This window comes from Sciurus carolinensis, chromosome 19 (genome assembly GCF_902686445.1).
Source record: "Sciurus carolinensis chromosome 19, mSciCar1.2, whole genome shotgun sequence".
Lineage (NCBI taxonomy): Eukaryota > Metazoa > Chordata > Mammalia > Rodentia > Sciuridae > Sciurus > Sciurus carolinensis.
Window position 1 is genome coordinate 4,022,597 of NC_062231.1, and position 24,168 is coordinate 4,046,764.

Sequence of the window (24,168 nt, forward strand, 5' to 3'; positions counted from 1 at the left end):
GTTTTGGGCAAAGAATCACATTATATCTTAGGAGAAAAGGAAGAGAAAGTCTTTATTTCAAATAGTAACATCATCATCAATAACCTCCACTCTTATCATCAGGAAATGTGTTCAATCTCCCCACCACACACTTTTCCCCCTTAAGTACTCAAGTCTCTCTGACACCCTCCAGGTACCATTCTCCTGTTATTATCAAATCAGGTCTGGATTATATAACAATTGTTGGTTTCCCACTGTACATCACCTTTTGCATCCATTCACACTTACCATATGCTATTGAAAATAGTTCTAGGAAATAATTCCATCTTTGTTTTCTCTGGGGGATTGCTTGATTTTCATATTTTTTTAGGTGTTTGGGATTGAACCCAGGGCTTTGTGTTTTCAAGGCAAGTACTCTACCAACTGAGCTACGTCCTCATCCCATTTTTGTCTTTCTCATCTTGATAAAGCCCCAGGTACATATGAAAAGCTCTACAATTTTTGTTGAATTCAATTGGGAGGAATGCATAATAGTAGAGATTTCCACCTTTGTAAAAAATTAAATGTCAATGGAATAGGTTTACACTTAAATATATCATTTCAGTGTTGCCTTTATTCAGGTTTAGTACCAGACCTATATCTTTAAAATATGAACTGAGACAACATTGAGGAAAATACACTGTAAGACACATTGAATTTGCATGTGTGATCTTCCATTGAGTTCAAGAATGACCTTGAGCAGTCTCTAATGTTAAACACTGATCATCTCATCTATGAAATATGGGCAGTCAGATGACGTATATTCTACAAGTATGTGTTAAAGAAGATGAAGTACAATCTGTGGAAATGTTTCAGGAATATAATGACCTCAAGAAATATTGGTCATTGTGATTTAATTATGCCATTCCTCATGCATGTGACATGGGAGGTTTAATTAATTTTTTTATATTGACTACTTCTGTTGTTTTCTCAAAATTTCCATGATATTAGAACATTTTAGCAGTATGTATAGAAATATTTTTGGTGGTATTTTAGTACTGTCTTTGAATACTAATGTAACTATCTGTCTTAAATTGTTATTATTATCACCCGAATAACTATCCTAAGTGAGCCAAGTCCAGGTATCAAATATTATTAGGAATATATTTTAATATTTTCTACTTAGTCATCTGTAGTTAGGATGGTAATTAAAGTCAGAGTTAGAGTAGATTCAGAGTCATTCCATTATAAGGTTTTCATTAAAGAAAAAGCATGTGACCCAAGCCTGAATGGACCTCCTAAAGACTTGCAATTTTCTTCTCCATGAAGGAAGCAATTTTTCAGTTCAAAGACCAAAGCACAAAAGTGGTACTGAAAATTCTATGTTGAACTACTGATGGAATATTTTCTATAAAAGGCATATTTGTGCTGTAACTCATGTTTTAAAATACATATGTATTTTAAGTCATTTACAGCCACATATTGAAAAATAACAGTCATAAGAAAATCCTGTATGTGAGGCTAAATCATTTCATGATGCTATAGAAATGTCCATCTAAAAGGCAAGATACTGAGAAAAACCAGAAAAGTGAACTATCGATGAGCATGGAGTACTATTTAAAATCCAAGGTGATGTAGATATTTTGTTAAAACATTGAAGAGTTGATTTTTGTTTATTTCAATTTTTAATTGGAGTCTACTATTTATATTTGGATATGGAACACAGCATTATAATTCAGTATGTGTATACAGTGTGTAGTGATCCTATCAGTGTACTTCCCATCTTCTCAAATATTGTCATTTTTATATTTCAAACCTGCTAACACTTCTCTGGTTATTTTGAATTGTATAAGTAATTATTATATACTGTCATCATGCTATTGTGCTATTGAGCCCAAGGGTTACTTTCCCCTCTTAACTGTTTTTGGCACTCCTTCCCATCATCTATCTCATTTTCTTTCTTATAATAGGTCTAGGAAGTTTTCTGACTTTGGTCTTTTTGTGATCAACTGTTTCAGGTTCAATGCATGAGAGCCAACTTGCAGTATTAGTGGAAAATAAAAACTCTCTACCATCACTAGGAAAAGATGATCTTTTCCCCAAGCAATGATCAGGTAAAGTGACACAATTTTCTCCATTTACTCATTCAATGTTTTGGGGTTGTCTCCTATGATGTCTAGGAAGAAGAAAACAAAGATATAAATCAAATGTCTATATGTGTCCAAGATTTTATGGGCCACATTTGATCAGTAGGATTTTGTTCTTTTTTTGTGAGACCTATGTACATATAAATGGCATGGGCCAATTCTAACAAATTTATTTCACAAAGTGAAATATAATATGGATATCTCAATGGTATAAATTGAAATAATCCATATTAGCATGTAATAACAGACATTAAAAAATTGTTTTAGGCCAGGTGCAGTCATATATTTCTATAATACCACTGGCTTAGGTGTCCGAGGCAGGAGGACTGCAAATTCATTATGAACCTCAGTAACGTAGCAAGACCTTAAGAAACTTAGCCAGACTCAACCTCAAAATAAAAAATAAAAAGTCCTAAGGATATGGCTCAATGGTTAAGTGCCCTGATTTAAATCCCTGGTACCAAAAAAATAAGTTTTAATATTACCTTTTCTCAACAACAAAATGTGTATTATGAAACAAAACAAAAGAAATTACATTCTTTCACATAACTTCTGTGACATGCAGGATCTTATTTAATTCATTTAAACATTTGAGTCTCATCAAAACAAAGTTTTCTAGCACTCATTGAATAACATGCTTTAATTACCTGTGTTTTAAGGCTATTGGATGACATTAACTTCACTTTCATGGAGTTGTCTGCAGTCCTACAACCTGGAGAAATGAAAAGTAGGAGTGTATGGGTGCCAAGAATTTGCAATAATAATCAAGGTATTCATTGATTTTGTTGTTCATTGCCTTAAAACCATTGTAAAATTGTTTGAGAGTAAATTTTTGTATCAGTAGCAGAAAAATCTTAGACCCTTTCCTGACAGTATGCTTCAAAGGGAAGGACACAATTTGATATAATTCTAAGCACAACTAATATTTCTCCATATAGTGCCAGGAGAAACCCCAGAGAAATACTCTGATCATTGTGCTATCTCCAATTTTGAACCACAACCAATCAGACCACTAAATTATGCATATCAAGTGTATATGATTGGGTCTGGGGAGATAGCTCAGTTGGTAGAGTGCTTGCCTTGTATGCATAAGGCCCTGGGTTCAATCCCCAGGACCAAAATAAATAAATAAATAAATAAATATATGTGATTAAAATTATTTAAATATATCATGGCAATATTGTAAAGAAAGGTCTATTTTAATGTTCATGCTGATGTAACATTGTTGTTTTAAAGCATCCTGGGAAGAGGGAACCATTCATAAAGATAAGCTCAGAGAAATCCTGAGGCATGTCTCTTCGAAGCTGCGTCCCATTGTGATCATGCCTGGCACACTACAGTCTAGGAAATCAGAGGACAGAACACAAGCTCTCTGCCATCAGTGGGGTGATGTCAGAAACACTCCTCAAGTTAGGGTCTCAGGAGTGTTGCCACCAGTGCAGTACCTGGATGTCCTCTTGTACCAGGTGCAAATGTCATACCTTACACACTGGAGAACCCAAGTTGCCCCCAGACTGGATATTCTGTGTGTAAGAATGTGTAAATCACAAGGAGTTTAATATAAATTTCTAAAATAGTTCTCATTTGCAGAATCCAGATGTGGTAACAAGAAGGAAAATCTAAGTCAGCAGATGAATAAAACAGATCACATATGAAAAAGAGAAATGTCCAAAAAAATTCAGAACAAATTATATTTCCACAATCAACAGGCAAGTCAAAATTTTCTTACAAAGGATATCTGGAAGGCAGACTTTGAATAACTTCTTATGAAAACCTTTGTTCTGCATGGTGCAGTGGCACATGCCTATAATCCCAGAGACTTGGGAAGCTGAGGCAGGAGTGTAATGAGTTCAAAACCAGACTCAGCAAAGGAAGGCGCTAAGCAACTCAGACCCCATATCTAAATAAAAATGCAAAGTAGGGCTGGGGATGTAGCTCAGTGGTTGAGTGCCCCTATGTTCAATAAGCAGTACAAAACAAAAACAAACAAAAAAGCAAAAATCCAAAGAAACAAACATGTAAAAAACACCTGCTTCTCCCTTGCTAGTAAACCAATAATATACCTGCTTTTCCTTTTCCTCAAAACCATGTTCTCTGGGGTGGAGTGTGGTTCAGTGGTAGAGGGCTTGCCCAGCATGTGTGAGGCACTGGGTTTGATCCTCAGCAACACATCAAAGTAAATAAATAAAAATAAAGAATCATTCACAACTAATATATCTATCTATTTATTTATTTATTTACAGACTTAAAAAATGTCCTCCTTATTAAATTGGCACTAGGGACAAGTACTGACCCTTCAGGAACAAACACCATACACCATTTCTGTGGGTATCAGTTTACAAACAGTGTGGGCAAAATTTGAAAGTGTGATTGCTGGATCATAGGGTAACTTTATTATGGACAAAAGGAGTGCTCCTTCCCTAGAAGACTGCATTTCTCATCCCAGCAACAATCATTGAGTCTTCTTGGGCTCTACAACCAGCCAGTGTTTGTCACTAATGGGTTTGTGTGAGTTTGAACCATTGATGAATGGTTAGTAGGATCTTCTGGTACTTTTAATTTTATTTCCCCAATGACATGTGCTGTGAAGCATCTTTTCAGATGTCTTCATGCTGTCTGGAGAGTTTATTTTGTGAAGGGTGATCTCGGGTCTCCTTTTCTCCTCCATTTGTCACTTTCTGCAATTTCCATGGCAGAGCATTCCATAACTTGAACTAGTTGGACATGATCATTAATTAAGACACTGCTGTTGTGCATTTTGATTATTTAATTATTTAGGAGGTATACATGTATGACCTTTCTACAAGTTACCTAAACCAGTCCTCAATTTTCAGTTGCTTATTAGGTCATAAATTTAAAGGTAAAATTACCAGATAGGATCAATGATATTATGAGGCACTGCAATAGGAGATATGTGACATTTCAAACTTTATCACAGTTCATTATTTGAAATATTCAGTGACAGAAATTTCTGACATGTATTTAGAAAAGCACCTCTACTATATTTTCCTTTTTCTGATAAAAAAATACTACAAATTCATAGTTTTAATGGCATGGATTATCAAGACCACTAATATTCCATGTGTTCTCTGCAATTTGAATTTGATGTTTCAACCTCTTGTGAAACATTACCCAGAAAATGCAGAAACTGATGATATCTAAGGCAACATTTACTCGAAAGCCTCAGAAGCAACAGCTGCTGCTTAACTGAATCTATAACAAGAATATCTCCTTCTTTGAATAAATTGCAAGCTGGCACACACCTGTAATACCAGGTACTTGGAATGTTGAGAATGGAGGATTGCAAATTTAAGGTCAGTTTTGAATAACTTAGCAAGGGACTAAGCAACATATTGAGACTCTGTCTCAAACTAAAAATTGTAGAGTCAGGGATGTGAATCACTGGTTAATCACTGCTGGGTTCACTTCCTGGCCAAACAAAAGAAAAGAAAACAAAAAAAAATGATTTGGACCCAATTCACTAAAATACCTTAAAACTGTTAGGAAATTCTAAAAATTGTATTTTTGCATCATTAGAATCATGACATGTAAAATTATTCTTATTTTAGAGAATTTTTTCACAGATCTTTATAAGGTTACTGGAAACTCTTTTTTAAAGATATATTTTTTATGTGCTTTTTTATGGTGTACCTTATGGAAACTGAGTACATTTATGTAAGTTGTAGTAATCAGAACATAGTAATAAGTGTTTTCATCTCTTCAGCTGTTAAATTTTTAATGTATTGGGAATTTCATTTTGAAACACATTTTAACCCATAGTTATCCTACTGTGCAAAAATTCCCTAAAGTGATTCCTCCACTCTGTTCCTGGTGCCCCTCACTGCATTCTTTTCATCTGTCTTCTCCCTGCTCTTCCCATTCTCTGGTGACCATAATTCCATTCTGTTGTACTAGCTTTACTTACTGTTTTCTGCAAATGAATGGGAATATGTGGTGTTTGTCCTTTGGTATCAGGTGTATTTCACTTAACATGTGGAAGGTCATTGGGCACTTTTTGTTATGGTAAGGTACACACACAGAAAATTTTATCATTTTGATTATTTCTCCTTTTTATTCCAACAGTTTTATTTGTTGCTTTTAGATATACCTGACACTAGGGTGTATTTTGACATATTATACATTCATGGGTGCAACCCATTACAATTTGGGTTCTATGCTTCTGGTTGAATATTTTGATGCTGTCTAAGAGTGCAGATCACAGGTAGTAAGCACATTTATACTATTGTGAAAACATTCACCATCCATCCCCAGCATTTTTTCTTCTTCCCAAACTATCACTGTGCATCTATCCAATAAGAACTCCTCACTGACCCCCTTCCTCAGCTCATGCTGTCATATTTTCTGTCTGTATGAGTTTCTACTCTCATTTCCACCTTCTACATTAGAATATTAGAACATTGGATAATTTCTGACAGGTCACTTGTAATAATGTCTTCAAAATTCATGAATTAATCCTTCAGGCTGAATATTATTCCATGGTATACTCAGGCAATGTTTTGCTTATATATTCATATGCTTTTGGACATTGAGATGTTTCCAACATGGGCTCTCATTGAAAATGCTACTATAAGCACTGGTGTACATATAGTAACTTGAGTCCTTACATTTCAGTTCTTTTTAACAGATCATTAAAAGGACAATTGATGGATCAGGTGATAATTTGTGAGAATAAATATTGACATATTTAGTTGGGGAAAACTATAGGTCATTGGTGCCCTCATTAAAAAGTGCTGTACACTCTCCACATGTTTATAATGGCTAACCCAGGCCATGAAGGTGAAACCCACCTTATTGGAACTGCTTGCTGACATCTATCAGATAGGTTGGGCCCTTGTGTTATATCAGAAAGATAAAGAATTGATATTTTTATGAACTATTTGTTATTTGCATGTTTCAAAGTAACAGATTTAATGAAACATGGATTTCTCCATATTCATTTATTCCAGACAGAATATATTCTATGTCATGATTTACAGTTCAGAAACCAGTGAATTGGCACATTGAGAGCTTGTCTATCATCAGTAGTTAAGAATGTGCTATTCTCATCCAATAATATTTCAAGAGACTAATAATGTGCTTTTCAGTACAGATCAGCAACAAAGGACTGGTTGTGGCATAGCCATTGCACAGCATCATATGGATATAAAAACAAACAGGATCATCTTTCCGCATAGTTCTTGAGGAGTAGAAGATGGTGTCCAAATAGTACATGAGCACAAAGAAGCTCATGAGCAGCAGGATGGTTGAGGTGGCCCTCTGTACAGGGCATGCTCTTGAAGAATGTCTGGTGCTGTGAAGGTGCTGGAATTGCCTCTTATGCCTGCACAAGAGACCCACCATGTACACACTGGAGAGGGCCATGAGTCCTATAAGAAATACATCTCGGAATGCACTCAATGCATAAAATAAATGCCTGAGGATGTAACTCATTTGTATAGTTTTGCAGGTTTCAATAATAGATACAATGCTATCTGAGGTCACATTGGAGATGGCAGCAGCAGAGTAGTAGTGAGTACTCAAGGACATGTAGAAGACCCACAAGAAAACAAGGGAACACAGGATCTGATGTGGAGATTTATGATTAAACTTTGCCAAGCAGGATGTTCTGGGGCTGAGGGTGATGGCCTGGAGGACACTCAGCAGGCAGGTGGCACAAATGGAGAGACCCCTCAAAAACATGTGCAAGTAGATGATTGATTTACATTTGATGTCATCCCAAAAGTCCTGAGACAACAAATTATTTGTAGCCATGTACACCAAAATTATCAGCAACCCTAGGTGAATTAGGGCCAAAAGACCAATGATCCAGTCAGTGGGTGTGAGCTTGTGCTGGAGAAGAAACATGAAGATGTGGAAGAGAAGAAGGATGGTGTTGGCTGAGATACCAATGCCAACTTCAGAGAAAAATGCATTTCTTATGCTAATATAATCATACAGTTGGTTGGTCTTTTTCATCTTTTGGGCAAGGAATCAAATAGTCCATAACTTAGGAGAAAATGAAGAAAAATATTTTATTTCAAATAGTATCACCTTCATGAATTTTAGCCTATACTATTACCATCAAGAAATGTGTGGATCAACCCAAACACACCCTTTGCACACTTTAGCACTCAAGTGTCTCTGACATCCTGCAGATAGCATTTTCTTATTATCACCAAAATATGTCTGGGTTATATAACAATAGTAGGGTTCCCACTGTACATTGTATTCCTGTCCATTCAGAATTACCATATGCTATTGAAAATAGTTATAGATTATAATCTCATTGTGAGGCTTTCTGGAATAGTGCATTACTTGTTTTTCTTCTTTTTCCTTCTTAAGTCTCAAGTATATATTTAAATTCTATAATTTTTGAGGAATGTGAATGGCAGAATTGCATAATAGAGAATTTCAACTCTCTGAAGAAAGGAAACTCAATGGAGTAGTCTTATACTTGGGTATATTATTTCTGTACTGTCTTTAATCTGGTTTATTACAAGATATAATATCCTTAATACATCAACTGAGTCATCATTGAGAATTACACACTCTAAGACACCTGGTTTGAATTTGCACCTGTGATCTTCCATTAAGTTCAAGTGTGATCTTAAGCAGTCTAATATACTAACCTCTGATCATCTCATCTATAAAATATTGGCAGTAATATTATCTGAATTCTAGAGCTATTATTTGTGCAAGAAGTTGAAGTACCAAATATGAAAGCTTTTCTAACATATAATGACCTTGAGAAATATTGGCATTATTTTTAAATTATGCAACTCCTCATATTTGTGACCTGGGAGACTTAATTCAGTTCTTTTAATAATAACTACCTCTGTGAAAGAATAATATTCAAAGGAATTTTGAAGAAGAATAAATTTGGAGAACCTAAAAACAATATTAACTACCTCTGTTGTTGCCTCAGAATACTTCCATAATTTTGGAACATTTTATCACTATCTCTATTATTTGATGGTATTTTAGGACTCTCTTTGAATTCCAAGTGTAGCTATTCATCTTGTGTACATGTTATTATCATCACCAGAATAACTGTCCTAAGTGAGTCAAGTCCATTTATCAAATATTAGTAGGAACATATTCTAATGAGTTCTACTTAGTCATCTGGAATCAGAGTGATAATAGAAGTTACAGTTAATATGTATTGTGAGTCATTCCATTGTAAGGATTTACTTAAAGAACAAGAATTTGATCCACATCTAAAGGGTGAATCTCCAAAAGAGTTCCAATTGTCATCTCCAGGAAGTAATCAATTTTTAAGTTGAGAGGCAAAAGTGTAAACTTCATACGGAGAATTTGATGTTGACCTACTAATGGAATATTTCCCATAGAAGGCAAGTTTTGCTTTAATTCAAGTATCTGAAATAGTAGGAATGTATTTTAAATAATTTTCAGTCATACATTGTAAAATAAAAATCATCAGAAAATCATGCATGTGAGGGTAAAAGCTGAGACAGGAGGATTTCAGGTTCAAATGCAGTCTCAGCCACAGGAATATGCTAAGCAATTCAATCTCTAAATAAAATACAGAATAGGACTAGAGATATGATTCAGTGATTGAGTGTCCTTGAATTCAATCCCTGGTACAAAAAAAAAAATAGAAAAAGAAACCAGAAAATTTAAGCATTCATGAACATGGAAAATGTAAAAATCTGACATTCTGTAGATTATTGGTTAAAACATTGAAGTGCTGATTTTTATTTATTTTAATTTTTAATTTTTGAATCTATTTGTACTTGGATAGGGGACCAAGTTTCATAAGTCAAATGTGTATACAATGTGTTGTGAGCAAATGAGGCCAATGTCCATCTTCTCAAATGTTATCATTTTTATGTTGGAAGCCTGCAAAACCTTCTCAGGTTATTTTAAGTTTTATTATTTATTATAAATTGTAATCTCCCTATTGTGCTACACATCTTGAGTTACTTTCCCCCTCTTAACTGTTTTGGGCACTTATTATCCACAAACTTTCTCATTTCTTCCTGATCATAGATCTAGGAGGCTTTTATGCTCTAAGTTTTGTGTGATCAATATTTCAGGTTCAATGCATGATTTCCAATGTGCAGTATTTGTGGAAAATGAAATCTCTACCAACATTAGGAAAGGACGTTTTTTCTCCAAGTAATGATCAAGTAAAATGCCACAATCTTCTCCACACTCATTCAGTGTTATGGGTTGTTTCCCATGATAAGTTCAGAAAAAAAATTAGAAAAATATAAATCAAATGTCCATGTGTCCAAGACTTTATGGATTACATTTTATTACTAGTATTACATTCTCATATTTTGACATGAATGTAAGTATAAATGGCATATTCCCATTATTATAAAATTATTTTACATAAATCAAATATTTATGTGTATTTTTATAGTATAAGTTTAAATACATCCATATTATCATGTGAAAAATAAATATTAAAAATTATTTTAGGTCAGGCACATATGTCTGAGATAGGAGGATTCCAATTTCAAAACCAAGCCTCAGTAACTTAGCAAGGTTCTAAGCAACTTAGTGACACCCTGCCTCAAAATAAAAACAAAAATAGTTGAATATGTGACTGTGTTTAACCCTAAACATGGGTTCAATCCCTCGTTCCAAAAAAAAAAGATTTAAAATTATTTAACAAAACAAAACAAATTACATTCTATCCTATCATTTCTGTGAAATACAGGATCTTTTTTAATTCATTTAAAATATTTGAGTCTTATAAAAAGCCTTAAAAACACTCATTGAATGAAATGTTTTAATCACCTGTGTCCTATGGCCTTTGGAAGACAACAAGTTCACTGTGATGGAAGAATCTGCAATCCTGCAAACAGGAGTAATAAAAAGTAGGAGTGTTTAGATGCCATGAATTTGCAATAACTAGGAATTCATGGAGTCATTTGTTCATGGGCTTAAAACTGGTGGAAAATTGTTTTCTGCAAGTGAATTTCTGTTTTAGTAAAGAAAAACTTTAACTCTTTCCTGATGTCAACATGAAAGAAAGGGACAATTTGATATAGTCCTAAGTTCAACTATAGTTTCTCTATGTAGTGGCCAGAAAAAAAAAACAGAAAAATAGTTTTCTAGTCATTCTATCTCCTTTTTGGAACCACAATCATGTCAGTAAATGTTGCACACCTAGTATATATGATTACAATGATGTAAATATACCATTGTGGTACTGTAAAACTGTTTTATAGTAATGTCTATGCTGATGTACCATTATTGTTAGAAAGCATCCTGCGGAATGGGAACCACTCACATAAAGGAACTAAGCAAAATCCTGTGGCATGTCCCTTCCCAGCTGTCCATTACACTCACACCCAGCATTTCAGAGTCTAGAAGATCAGGGGACAGAACACAAGCTCTTTGCCATCAATGGGATAATCTGGAAAACACTCCTCAAATAGGGGCATTAGGAGTGATGCTGCCAAATCGGTACCTGGATGCCCTCTTGTACCAGGCACTAATATTGTCCTTTATGCACTGGAGAAATCAAGCTGCCCCCAGGCTCAATATTCTGTGTGTGAGGTTGTGTAAATCAAAGTGAATCTAATAAAAATTTCTGAAATAGATCACATTTGAAAAGTCCACATCTGGTAAGTAAGTAAATGAGTGCAACAGATCACAAATGAAAAAGAGAAATGTTCAAAAATTTCAGAACTTTTATTTGTTAGAGCTCATAGTGAAGACTGGGGGAGTCTCATGGTTAAGACTCCCTTTAAAATCTGAATCAAGGAAGCAGTCATGTTGGACAGTGTGCTATCCTGCAATCACCAAAATCATGGGTGGCTGGATGATACATGCATCATCATACATTTTTTCCAAATTAATGAGAACTTCTTAGGAAGTGGAAACAAGCTGGACGTCAGGACAAAAGTACTGTAGATTGCACTGCAAGTTTGGGTTCTTAGGACATTCTGGGTGGGCAGATTACAGGTAGAAGGACTGTGGGGAGCACACATCTGTTCTTTCATTTGCAGTGTATCATCCTGCCTCTCAGAGATGGGATAGATCAATCCTATTACTCACCACTAAACTACACATGGACAGACTCACATGATTTGGATTGTCATTACCACAATTTACCACTATTGCCAATCCTCCTGTCCTTCCCTTCTCTTTAGTATGATAAAAATGGACAAAGTGAATCTGGCAGGGGAGATAGGTCTTCCTTCAAGCAAAAAGACTTGGGATTGAGGTCAATGTAGGCAGCACTTTCTCCCTTGTGGAACTACTTGTGTTGGAAATCTCTAAAGAGCAAAATGAGAAATGACTTGTACCTCATGGAAAGTGAAGCCATCACCGAGCAGATGTCAGTTTTGTTAGAACATCTGCAGTGAAAATTTCCAGCAATATGATGAGCAAAATCCTGGACAAGGTTTTGGCAAATGAATGGCAGCTATTTGAGAGAAATGGAGGTAAGAACTATTGGTTGTTTCTGTAAATTATCAGGGTTGTGAAATTCAGCTCAGGAGTCACACTTACAGCTCTAATATTCATAGTACTACTATTTTAAATTTGTTCTGAGGAAAGCTATTAGAAGAGAAAATATTCTTTTAAAGTAAAGAAACAGGATTCCCCAGAGGTTTTTCTTCACAGAGCCTCAGCTATCATTGCTGGGAAACCCAAACAGTCCCGCAGGATAAGTCTGTCTTCCTGACTAATGTAGTGATGGAAGATTCAAGGACTGCTTTCCTGCTCAGCAGGTTTGGCTTTCCTATGTCATCTTACTCTTCACATCTTAGTGACATGAAAAGGAGATACATGTCTCTAATCATGCTAAAGACATGAAAAATTGAGTTTCAGGATAAATCTGAAGCATAGGTACTATAACCAGGGCAGGATGGGATTTGACTGACCTAAATGTTCCTCTAAAAAATCAGATTCAAACACTTCGTATATGACAGAAATATAAAGTGTGTTATTTTTAGCAACTAAAACATAAAGGAGTAGTGAACACAAATATTTTTCCTCCAAACTATTGTGAATTATATTCCTGGGTGTTTTGAAGCCAGGAATGGAAAACTATCAGCATGTTCATTTGATATTTTTAAAATGTTTACTCCAAACCTTATCATCATTGTCCTCTCATTTGATATTTCCAAGTGATATAGTACAGGAAAAGCAATTTTTAATACATGAAATCAAATTGGATGCAAAGTCTTCATGAGAAAATTCAAGTAGATATTATATACTAGTGTGAGTTTCCCCTCCATGAAATGAGATTTTGAACACAGAACATCATTTCTTTCTAAAGGTTTAAAAACCTACAATTATTCAAACTTTAAATGTCCCTAACAAAAACAATAGATTTAATTGCTTTAGAAAGAAGACAGAAGCAAAATTATAATAAAAATATTCAATTAAAACATATGACTTTCATGATAATATGTATCCAAATAACTAATGCATAAAATTTCTATAATAGATAGCATATGTAAGTTGTGTAACTAGATGTTATTAAATCAAAAATAAAAGGAAATTAAAATTAATTTATATACCCTATGAAAAAAATTTAGGAGGATATAAATTAAAGATGTAGAAGAAAATATCCTCATTGCACCATATGGAACACAGTACTCTGAGCCCAGTAGGACTGTTGAATCTGATACCACCTCTGTAGCTACCAGAAACTTCACCAGTAGGCTCAAATTCTCTCCTTTCCCAGGCTTCCTAGTACTCATCTGCACTTAAATTCTGCATCTGAGGACACAGAGGCACTTACCCAGATATCTGAGAAAGGGGAGGATGTCAGGCTGCTGAAGAGAGGCCAAATAGTTGTAAGTTTTAAGGAAAGGATGTTTTTAAGTTCTATACCTCCAGGTATATAATTTTAATATCTGTAGAAAGGTGACAAGGTTCCCCTGGAGAGCACAGGACTGTGCCTTCCCCAGTGGAACATGTCTGTGTCTCTCAATTTTACTTTCTTCTGTGGTGGAAAACAACAATTCTGTGAGAGTTGGGCTCTAAACTTTTCTCTAAGCTCCCTAGACACATCTGGAGAGGAATCTTGACTGTGGTCATGTCCCAATCCTGTGACAATTCCAGTTACTTTCATCCTGATACCAAGTCAGACTAACCCAAACCCAGACCACAGTTCCTGTTTGGTGAGGGATTCCTCATACCACCATGGCTTTTCAGTAGCTACAAGGGTCATCTTCCTACCATGTGTGATGGGCTTCTTCCCTAGTTTGTCTTCATTTGCAGCACTTGGTTTCTTGGTGGTGTTAGTTCTGTATGCCATCTTTTTAAAAATTGTATTTCCATGTTTAATCTATAAGCAAAATATAAAATCAATCTAAAATAATGAAAAACAAAAAAATAGACACAGAGCTGCAGGTAACAGGTTTAGGAGTACACAGGCAGATTTCACATGGCAGAGCTGAGGCAAAGCCCATGCTTGGAGGCCACTGTGATGATCAACCCTCATCCTCATTCATGGAGGCTGTGAGGATGTCTGCACATTATTCCAGGTAAAATTAGGCTTAGTGTTCTTTCTACTTTATATGAAGTTATATAAAGCATTGAAGACAAAATGGAGCTCTGTGACCTGGAGTCAAAAAAAGTACAATCATTTCAAACAGACCCAGTTATGTTCTAGAGGTTGGAATCAGAAGATAGTTCTTTATCACAACCATTGTCAGTATGTGAAGGGTTAATACAATTATGATAACAAATGAAAAAATTAGCTATTTCTAGAGAGAATTGGAAACATAAAAGGAACCAAATGTAAATATATGGAATGACAAGTAACTTCATACAGGCTGAAATTTCATAGATAATCCTGGGGAGGTTTGAAAATGGAAGAAAGTTACAACAAATACCAAAGCATGAGATTTGCAAAGCCACATGAGAGGGAAATTTAAAATAGGAGAAAAACACAAATAGTTGAAGAATTTCAGAATTTGCACAATTAGGCAAGACTCATCTAGGAAGAAGGCAGACAAGATTTTCATGTGCTGTGGAAAATTTATCCCCACATGCAGCCCCCATACTGGCCCAATCACACTTCTGCCATTGTTGACCTGGGTTTTGTCCTACTCCCAGGCATGGCAAGGCTCATTGATCATGAAGGTGATACCTAGAATTCTGTCCCTCTTGAACACTCACTCACTTGGAGGCTTCTGGGATGAGTAGTGGCAGGAAGGTTGGCCTGTGTCACCACAACTTTATGAGTCAACATTTTGGTGTAGATAATGAGAATTCTTTGGAGAGGTTCAGAAATATAGACACATATTCTTGTTCTACTTTGAACTTGCTTCATGCATTTGATCAGGTAAGTCCAATTTCTCTTTGTCTAAGTTTTCCTGATTTTAATAGAGAAAAAAATGACTCCATGTCTTATTGTGAGAAACATGCACCAATATCCTGATACCCGGGCTGTAGCTCCAAACAGTTAAATAAGAATCACTGGGACACAGGTCTCAGGTATTGCATCTATAAAGGCTTTCAGGGTGTTTCTCAGTTGTAGTGACTAGTATGGAATAGTGTTAATGGATCTAGGTCTGGAGTGGATCAGCATGCATTTGAATTCTGAATTTTTCTATATTGTAGAGCATCAAATTGATTTTTAATCTCTCAGAGCCTTTATTTACTTATCTTTAAGATGAGGCTGATTCCACTTTCTTCCCAATGTTATAATGAAAATTAAATTAAATCATACAAAGTAGACACTTGGTGTATAGTAAGTGCTCCTCAAGCCAGAGGAGGATAGGCTTTTGTGTTTTCACTTCACTGATGGGCACCCATCTTTGTCTCCAGATCAGAATTGGCATTTCAAATTGTTATCTGTAAGTCAATATGTGAAGCTATTATTGTTGTAAATATAAACTTGTTGAAGTAATATCAGTTACTGTGACTAAAACTACTTTTACTTTTGAATGATTTTAAGAACTACATTTCCCATCTTCCTCTGCAGTTAGGTGTATTGTTTTGTTAAGCTATATCTTGGTATTCCATAATCATATTCTGCCCAGTAATACATATGTTGAAGCTATGTTTCACTGGTGTTTAGCTCAGTGTATTCAAATTTAAAAAAAAATTGGTGCATTATAGTTATTCAAGTAGGGTCCATTGTGATGTATTTGTTTTGTGCACATAACATCATTTGATCAACTTAATTCCCTAGTACTTTCCATTTCTTTCTACCTGTCCCCCTCCAAATCCCTATTGTAGTCTCATTTCTGTTTTCATGAGATCCTTTCATATTTTTATTTCTTATTTTTTCATCCCTGTCTTCCATAATATGAGAGAAAATATTTGACTCGACTTTCTGAGTCTGGCTCATGCACTTAACATGATATTTTCCAGGTCAACCCATTTCTCTGCATATGACACAATATTCCTCTTTATGACTGTGTAAAACTCCATTGTGCATAAGTCATATTTTCTTTATCTGTTCACCTGTTGCTAGTCTGATCCATAACTTGGCCATTGTCAATCACACTGATGTACAAATGTTTATGCATGTATTGCTAGAGTGTGCCGAGTTTGGATCTTTTGGAAAAATATCAGTAGGAATGTAGTGATGTCATGTGTTAATTCTTAGACTTATAAGAAGCCCTATACTGATTTTCATAGTGATTGTACTGAAAGTCCAACCTGTAGTGTATAATGTTCTCTTTTATCTGCATCTCTGGCAGCATTGATTATTATTTGTATTAAATATGATTGACTTTATAATTCTCCAATTACAAAAGAGAGGTTTGACTTGAATTTCCCTGTGTGATAAAGATGTTGAAAATCATTTTTTCACATGTTTTATGAGTATCTATGCTTTTTTTTTTTAGGAATGTTTGTTTAATTCATCAATGCATTTATCCATTGGGCTATTTGTGTTTTTTTTTTCCTGCCAAGTATTTTTTAGTTATTTTTGTATTCTAGATATTAATTCTGTGCTTGAAGAGTAGCAGGAAATTTGTTTTTCCCATTCTGTAGGCTCTTTCAACAGTCTTTATTGTTCTTTTTTTGCTGTGCACAAACTTGTAAATTTCAAGCCATTCTGCTTACTGATTTTTGAGCTTTAGGAATCTTACTAAGGAAGTTGGTGCCTATGTCAATCTGTAGAAGTGTTGATTTGAGCTTTTTCTAGCAGTTGCAGGGGTTCTGGTCCAAATTCTAGGTCTTTATTCCACATTGAGATGATTTTGTGCATGCATGGTGAGCAATAGGAATCATGTTTTACTCTTCTACTTGTGGATATTCAGTTTTCCCAGCACCATTTATTTAAAAATGCTGTCTTTTCTCCAGTGTATATTTTTCCATATGTGTCCAGGATAAAATGACTTTAAGAATGTGCATTAGTCTCTGTGCCTTCCATTCTTTTCTGTTGGTCTTCCCCTTTGTTTTGGTGCCAATGCCATGGTGTTTTTGTTTACTACATTTCTGTAGTATAGTTGAGGTCAGGCATTATGATGCTTCCAGGATTGTACTCAGTATTGTGCTCAGTATTGCTGTAGCTATTCTAGGTCTTTTATTTCTCTATATGAATTTTAGAACTTATTTTTCTAGTTTTCTGAAGAATATCAGGTATTTTGGTGGTGATCACATTGAAGCTGAATATTGCCTTTAGTGATATGGTGATTTTACAAATATTCAATCTGCCTATCCAAGAACACTGGGGTTCATTCCATCTTCTAGTATCTTCTTCTATCTTCAGTGCTTTATTCTTTCATCATTTTGGCTTGTGTTATATTTAGAGTTCTTTTTTTAGGCTTGTTTGTCAGTTCTAGAAGTATTCTTGTGTAGCATTTTGGTTTTTTGTATGCATCAGATTATGCAATCTGCAAAAAATGATAATTTGACTTCTCCCTTTTCTATTGGATTCTCATTAATTTACTTCTCTTGCCTAGTTGCTATGACTAAAATTTCATAAGCTATATTAAATAGGAGTGAAGACAGTACACATCCTTGCCTTTTTCTTTTTTTCTTTTTTTCTTTTTTTATTTTTTTACATTTACATAGGGTAATGATGTTTATTTTATTTTTCCCCTCCCCCCACCCCTCCCACCCCTCTTTTCCCTCTACACAGTCCTTCTTTCCTTCATTCTTACCGCTCTCCTTAGCCTAACTCTAAACCTAACCCTAAACCTAATGCTAGCACCTCCCACCCCCCATTATATGTCCTCATCCGCTTATCAGCGAGATCATTCGTCCTTTAGTTTTTTGAGATTGGCTTATCTCACTTAGCATGATATTCTCCAATTTCGACCATTTGCCTACAAATGCCATAATTTTATCATTCTTCATTGCGGAGTAATATTCCATTGTATAAATATGCCACAGTTTCTTTATCCATTCATCAACTGAAGGGCATCTAGGTTGGTTCCACAATCTGGCTATGGTGAATTGAGCAGCAATGAACATTGATGTGGCTGTATCTCTGTAGTATGCTGATTTTAAGTCCTTTGGGTATAGGCCAAGGAGTGGGATAGCTGGGTCAAATGGTGTTTCCATTCCAAGCTTTCTGAGGAATCTCCACACTGCTTTCCAGAGTGGCTGCACTAATTTGCAACCCCACCAGCAATGTATGAGTGTTCCTTTCTCACCACATCCTCGCCAACACCTATTGTTGCTTGTATTCTTGATAATCGCCATTCTAATTGGGGTGAGATGAAATCTTAGGGTAGTTTTGATTTGCATTTCCCTTATTACTAGGGATGTTGAACATTTTTTCATATATCTGTTGATTACTTGTACATCTTCTTCTGTGAAGTGTCTGTTCATTTCCTTAGCCCATTTATTGATTGGATTATTTCTATTCTTCGTGTAGAGATTTTTGAGTTCTTTATAGATTCTGGAAATTAGCGCTCTATCTGAGGTATGGTTGACAAAGATATTCTCCCACTCTGTAGGCTCTCTCTTCACATTTCTGATAGTTTCCTTTGCTGAGAGAAAGCTTTTAAGTTTGAATCTATCCCAGTTGTTGATTCTTGCTTTTATTTCTTGTGCTATGGGAGTCCTGTTAAGGAAGTGTGATCCTAAGCCAACAAGTTGAAGATTTGGACCTACTTTTTCTTCTATAAGATGCAGGGTCTCTGGTCTGATTCCGAGGCCCTTGATCCATTTTGAGTTGAGTTTTGTGTAGGGTGAGAGATAGGGGTTTAATTTCATTCTATTGCATATGGTTTTCCAGTTTTCCCAGCACCATTTGTTGAAGAGGCTATCTTTTCTCCATTGCATATTGTTGGAACCTTTGTCTAGTATGAGAAAATTGTATTTATTTGGGTTTGTGTCCATGTCCTCTATTCTGTACCATTGATCCACCTGTCTATTTTGGTACCAATACCATGCCGTTTTTGTTACTATTGCTTTGTAGTAGAGTTGAAGATCTGGTATTGCAATACCCCCTGCTTCGCTCTTGCTACTGAGGATTGCTTTAGCTCTTCTAGGTTTTTTATTCTTCCAGATGAATTTCATAATTGCTTGCTCTATTTCTGCAAGGTACATCGTTGGGATTTTAATTGGAATTGCATTGAATCTGTATAGCACTTTAGGTAGTATAGCCATTTTGACGATATTAATTCTGCCTATCCAGGAACATGGGAGATCTTTCCATCTCCTAAGGTTTTCTTGAATTTCTTTCTTTAGTGTTCTGTAGTTCTCATTGTAGAGGTCTTTCACCTCTTTTGTGAGATTGATTCCCAAGTATTTTATTTTTTTCAGATGCTATTGTGAATGGGGTAGTTTTCCTAATTTCTCTTTCTGAAGATTCATCACTTATGTATAAAAATGCATTGGATTTATGAGCATTGATCTTGTAACCTGCTACTTTACTGAATTCACTTATGAGTTCTAAAAGTTTTCTGGTGGAATTTCCAGGTTCCTCTAAATATATAATCATGTCATCAGCGAACAGGGATAGTTTGAGTTCTTCTTTTCCTATTCGTATCCCTTTAATTTCTTTGGTTTGTCTGATTGCTCTGGCTAGAGTCTCAAGGACGATGGTGAATAGAAGCGGTGAAAGAGGGCATCCCTGCCTTGTTCCAGTTTTTAGGGGGAACACTTTCAGTTTTTCACCATTTAGAATGATATTAGCCATGGGCTTAGCGTAGATTGCCTTTATAATGTTTAGGAATGTTCCCACTACCCCAATTTTTTCTAGTGTTTTGAGCATGAAGGGATGCTGTATTTTATCAAATGCTTTTTCTGCATCTATTGAAATAATCATGTGATTCTTAACTTTAAGTCTGTTGATATGGTGAATGACATTTATTGATTTCCGAATGTTGAACCAACCTTGCATCCCTGGGATAAAACCCACTTGATCGTGGTGCACTATCTTTTTAATATATATTTGTATGTGATTTGCTAAAATTTTGTTGAGAATTTTTGCATCGATGTTCATTAAGGATATTGGTCTGAAATTTTCTTTCCTCGATGTGTCTCTGTCTGGTTTAGGTATCAGGGTGATATTGGCTTCATAGAACGAGTTTGGGAGGGTTCCCTCCTCTTCTATTTCATGGAATAGTTTGAGGAGTATTGGAATGAGCTCTTCTTTAAAGGTTTTGTAGAACTCGGCTGAGAACCCATCTGGTCCTGGACTTTTCTTTGTTGGTAGGCTTTTGATGACCTCTTCTATTTCATTGCTTGAAATTGGTTTATTTAAGTTGTGTATGTCCTCCTCGTTCAGTTTAGGTAGTTCATATGTCTCTAGAAATTTGTTGATGTCTTCGAGGTTATCTGTTTTGTTGGAGTATAGATTTTCGAAATAGCTTCTAATTATGTTTTGTATTTCACTCGTGTCTGTTGTGATGTTTCCTTGTTCATTCCGAATTTTAGTAATTTGAGTTTTCTCCCTCTTTCTCTTTGTTAGTGTGGCTAAGGGTTTATCAATTTTATTTATTTTTTCAAAGAACCAACTATTTATTTTGTTAATTTTTCCAATTGTTTCTTTTGTTTCGATTTCATTGATTTCGGCTCTGATTTTAACTATTTCCTGTCTTCTACTACTTTTGGTATTGGTCTGCTCTTCTTTTTCTAGGGCTTTGAGCTGTAGTGTTAAGTCGTTTATTTGTTGATTTCTACTTCTTTTTTTGAATGCACCCCATGAAATAAATCTTCCTCTAAGTACTGCTTTCATAGTGTCCCAGAGATTTTGATATGATGTGTCTTTGTTCTCGTTTACTTCTAAGAATTTTTTTATTTCCCTCCTGATGTCTTCTGTTATCCATTCATCATATAATAGTGTATTATTTAGTCTCCAGGTATTGGAGAAGTTTCTGTTTTTTATTCTGTCATTTATTTCTAATTTCAATCCATTATGATCTGATAGAGTACAAGGTAGTATCTCTATCTTCTTGTATTTGCTAACAGTAGCTTTGTGGCATAAAATATGGTCTATTTTAGAGAAGGATCCATGTGCTGCTGAGAAGAAAGTGTATTCGTTCTTTGTTGGATGGTATATTCTATCTATGTCCGTTAAGTCTAAATTGCTGATTGTGTTGTTGAGATCTATAGTTTCTTTATTCAATTTTTGTTTGGACAATCTATCCAGTGGTGAGAGAAGTGTGTTAAAATCGCCTAGTATTATTGTGTTGTGGTCTATTTGAATTCTGTAATTGAGAAGGATTTGTTTGACGTACATGGATGAGCCAATGTTCGGGGCATAGATATTTATGATTGTTATGTCTTGCTGATTTATGCTTCCCTTAAGCAGCATGTAATGTCCTTCTTTATCCCTTCTGATTAGTTTTGGTTTGAAGTCCACATTATCTGAGATGAGGATGGATACTCCAGCTTTTTGGCTGTGTCCGTGTTCATGGTATGTTTTTCCCCATCCTTTCACCTTTAGTCTATGGGTGTCTCTTTCTATGAGATGAGTCTCTTGCAGGCAGCATATTGTTGGATTTTTCTTTTTAATCCAATCTGCCAGTCTGTGTCTTTTGATTGATGAGTTCAGGCCATTAACATTCAGGGTTATTATTTTGATATGATTTGTATTCCCAGTCAATTGACTCATATTTGTTTTTGACATGATTTGGTTTCTCCTTTATTTGGCTATTCCTTTAGGCTAGCGCCTCCTGTTGCTGATTTGCATCGTTGTTTTTCATCTCTTCCTCATGGAATATTTTGCTGAGAATGTTCTGTAATGCTGGCTTTCTTTTTGTAAATTCCTTTAGCTTTTGTTTATCATGGAAGGATCTTATTTCATCGTCAAATTTGAAGGTAAGTTTTGCTGGGTATAAGATTCTTCGTTGGCATCCGTTTTCTTTCAGGGCTTGGTAAATGTTGTTCCAGACCCTTCTAGCTTTTAGGGTCTGGATTGAAAAATCTGCTGATATTCTTATTGGTTTCCCTCTGAATGTAATTTGATTCTTTTCTCTCGCGGCCTTTAAAATTCTGTCTTTATTTTGTATGTTAGGTATTTTCATAATAATGTGCCTTGGTGTGGGTCTGTTGTAATTTTGTATGTTTGGAGTTCTATAAGCCTCTTGTACTTGGTTTTCCATTTCATTCTTCAGATTTGGGAAATTTTCTGTTATTATTTCATCGAATAGATTGTTCATTCCTTTGGTTTGTTTCTCTAAGCCTTCCTCAATCCCAATAATTCTCAAATTTGGCCTTTTCATGATATCCCATAATTCTTGTAGATTCTGTTCATGATTTCTTACCATCTTTTCTGTTTGGCCAACTTTGCTTTCAAGATTAAATAATTTGCCTTCAATGTCTGAGGTTCTGTCTTCCAGGTGTTCTATCCTATTGGTTATGCTTTCTATGGAGTTTTTAACTTGGTTTATTGTTTCCTTCATTTCAAGTATTTCAGTTTGTTTTTTTTTTTCAGTATCTCTAACTCTTTATTGAAATGATCTCTTGCTTCCCGTATTTGGTCTTTTAACTGTTGATTGGTGCGATCATTTAATGCCTGCATTTGCTCTTTCATCTCCTCCTTCAATGCCTGCATTTGCTCTTTCATCTCCTCATTAGCTTCCCTGATCATTTTAATTACGTACATTCTGAACTCCCTTTCTGACATTTCTTCTGCTGTGCTGTCATTGGGTTTTATTGATGTAGTATCTAGGTTTGTTTGGGACATTTTCTTCCCTTGTTTTCTCATATTGGTCAGTTGTCAGTGGGACCCTGAGATATTGCAGTTTTCCGCTACTGGCTTATAGTGTCCCGGTAGATTTCCAGTGTATCACCTCCCAGCCTTCAGTAGCCTGATGTCTTGGAGGAATCTGATAAAGCAGATCATCCAAAGAAAACTGCCCCTAGCCCCCTACTGGTTCCACAGTTTGGAACTGGCTCTGTGCGCAAATGCTCTCACTGTGGGCCTGCGCCGTGCAGCTGGCCATGTGGGAGGAGCCCACTGCCGGAGTGTGGAAGGCTACCTTGGGAAGACTCTAGCTGCCCTGCCTGGCTCCAATAAGCCACCTCTATCTGGGCCTGCCACCCGGGCCGAGCTTTACCCAGTGGGCAGACTCACCTGTGGCTCTATTTCAGTCCAAGTCTCTCAATGCCTCCCCTTCTTAACTCCTGGGTTCTGGAGCGACTAGGGGTGCAGTCTCCCTCTAGGCCGCCATCTTGGATCGCCCCGTGAAGAGAGCCTGCAGCCGGAGTGGGCAGAGCCGCCTGAAGAGGTCTCTGGCTGCCCTGCCCTAATCCCAGAGGCTGTTTGCTGATCGCGGCTCTCCGCTTGTTCGTTGCCGGAGTACGCTGCGCTGTAGGGGCTCAGGGACTCGGAGCTTGTTCTGGTCAGAAAGGCTCTCACTAGCGGGCCAGTTCCGTTCCGAGAACCTGGAGAAGCTGGCTGTGTGGGCGGGGCCCACTGCCGGAGTGCGCAGGGCTGCCTGTGGATGACTCTAGCTGCCCTGCCCGGCTCCGATAAGCCACCTCTATCTGGGCCTGCCACCCGGACCAAGCTTTACCCAGTGGGCAGACTCACCAATGGCTCTATTTCAGTCCGAGTCTCTCAATGCCTCCCCTTCTTAACTCCAGGGTTCTGGAGCAACTGGGGGTGCAGTCTCCCTCTAGGCCGCCATCTTGGATCGCCCCGTCACCTTTTTCTTAATATAGAGAAAATGCCTTCATTTTTTCTCTGCTCAGTATGATGTTGGCT

At 36.2% G+C, this 24,168-nt stretch overlaps 1 protein-coding gene across 1 annotated transcript; it reads right to left on the reverse strand.

The window, feature by feature from the left end:
* Positions 1-7,151: 7,151 nt before the first annotated feature.
* Positions 7,152-8,081, reverse strand: LOC124971145 (vomeronasal type-1 receptor 90-like). Its single transcript, XM_047534932.1, has one exon. The coding sequence runs from the start codon at positions 8,079-8,081 to the stop codon at positions 7,152-7,154; it is 930 nt and encodes a 309-aa protein (XP_047390888.1).
* Positions 8,082-24,168: the final 16,087 nt, after the last annotated feature.